Source organism: Trichosurus vulpecula, chromosome 3 (assembly GCF_011100635.1).
Source record: "Trichosurus vulpecula isolate mTriVul1 chromosome 3, mTriVul1.pri, whole genome shotgun sequence".
NCBI lineage: Eukaryota > Metazoa > Chordata > Mammalia > Diprotodontia > Phalangeridae > Trichosurus > Trichosurus vulpecula.
Genome location: NC_050575.1, coordinates 125,802,550 through 125,803,994, shown reverse-complemented (window position 1 = coordinate 125,803,994; position 1,445 = coordinate 125,802,550). Strand labels below are relative to the sequence as shown.

General features: G+C 41.0%; 1 protein-coding gene across 1 annotated transcript; it reads right to left on the bottom strand.

The window, feature by feature from the left end:
- On the bottom strand, nt 1-930 carry LOC118842188 (olfactory receptor 1L1-like). Its single transcript, XM_036749795.1, has one exon. The coding sequence runs from the start codon at nt 928-930 to the stop codon at nt 1-3; it is 930 nt and encodes a 309-aa protein (XP_036605690.1).
- Between the last annotated feature and the right edge of the window lie 515 nt (nt 931-1,445).

Sequence of the window (1,445 nt, the reverse complement as noted above, 5' to 3'; positions counted from 1 at the left end):
TTACTGAAAGATTTTGCTCAGGGTCCTCCAGAGAGCACCTTTCACCTCCTGGTTCCTTAGGCTATAGATAATAGGGTTCAACATAGGAGTAACCACCGTATAGAAGACAGCCACCTGCCGATCCCGGTCCAAGGTGTAGCTACTGACTGGTTGGAAATAGAGCCGGATAACAGTCCCATAGAATAATGTCACCACCACAATGTGAGAGCCACACGTGGAGAAAGCCTTGCGTAAACCTGCAGTTGAACGTAGACCAAGCACAGTGACAACAATGCGAACATAGGAGACCAGAATAAAGACAAATGGGGAGAGGGTTGCTGTGACTCCTTCTGTTAAAATCACTAGCTCATTAATGAAAGGGCGTGAGCAAGAGAGTTGCATTAGGGGAGGGAGATCACAGAAGAAGTGCAAGATGTGGTTGCTGCAAAAATGAAGTCTTGAAACAAGGATGGTATGTAAAAGGGAATTCAAGAACATGAGAAGCCAAAACACCAGGACTATACAAATACACAATTTTTGGGTCACGATGGCCCCATAACGCAAAGGATTACAAATAGCCACATAACGATCATAAGCCATAGCTGCCAATAGGTAGCCTTCCATGTTACCCACAGCTACAAAGAAAAAGACCTGAGTCATACACTGAGTAAAAGATATAGTCTTGTTCCTGGAGAAGGTGTGAATCAGCAACTGGGGAACAGTAATGGTGGTGAAGCAGATGTCAATGGTGGAGAGTTGACTCAACAAGAAGTACATGGGAGTCTTGAGCTTGGGGTCTATCCAGGTTACAGTAATAATCAAGGAATTCCCCACTAGAGTAATTAGGTACATGATGAAGATGATCCCAAAGATGACTGGCTGTATGTCCAGCCTACTAGTCAAACCCAAGAAAACAAATTCAGTCACTAAAGTGTAATTATGGGCTTCCATCAGAGATAAGGACATTGACATTTACCTGAAGGAAGAAAAAGCAGGTAAGATGCCATATGAGACCCTGAGAGAACACAGACACAAACCTCTTTGCTTTATACACATCTCAAGATATCTCATATCTGAAGACCTGGCACAGGTGACTGTAAGACCTTTGAAAATTAACCTCTTAGGTCTTTTTATATAGTCAACAATGATGTAGACTTGGGGCTAAATAGAACCTCCAGGAAAACATTAACATCATGATATTACAGGATCACAAAGCATTGCCTTGAAGGTAGAAGTATTATGGCTGCGCTGGGAGGCAGAAGCAGATATTGTGGTATGCAGGGTACTCTTAGAATCTGAAAATGTTGATTTACAATCTGAGTCTGTTACTCCTTGCCTGTGTGACTGAAAAAATTTTTAAAAATTTAATAAAAAGATCTTTTTATAAAATAAATCACCTCTTTGGGTTTCAGTTTTCTCATCTGTAAAATTAAGATATTGAACTAAATAATCTCTAAAGCTCCTTC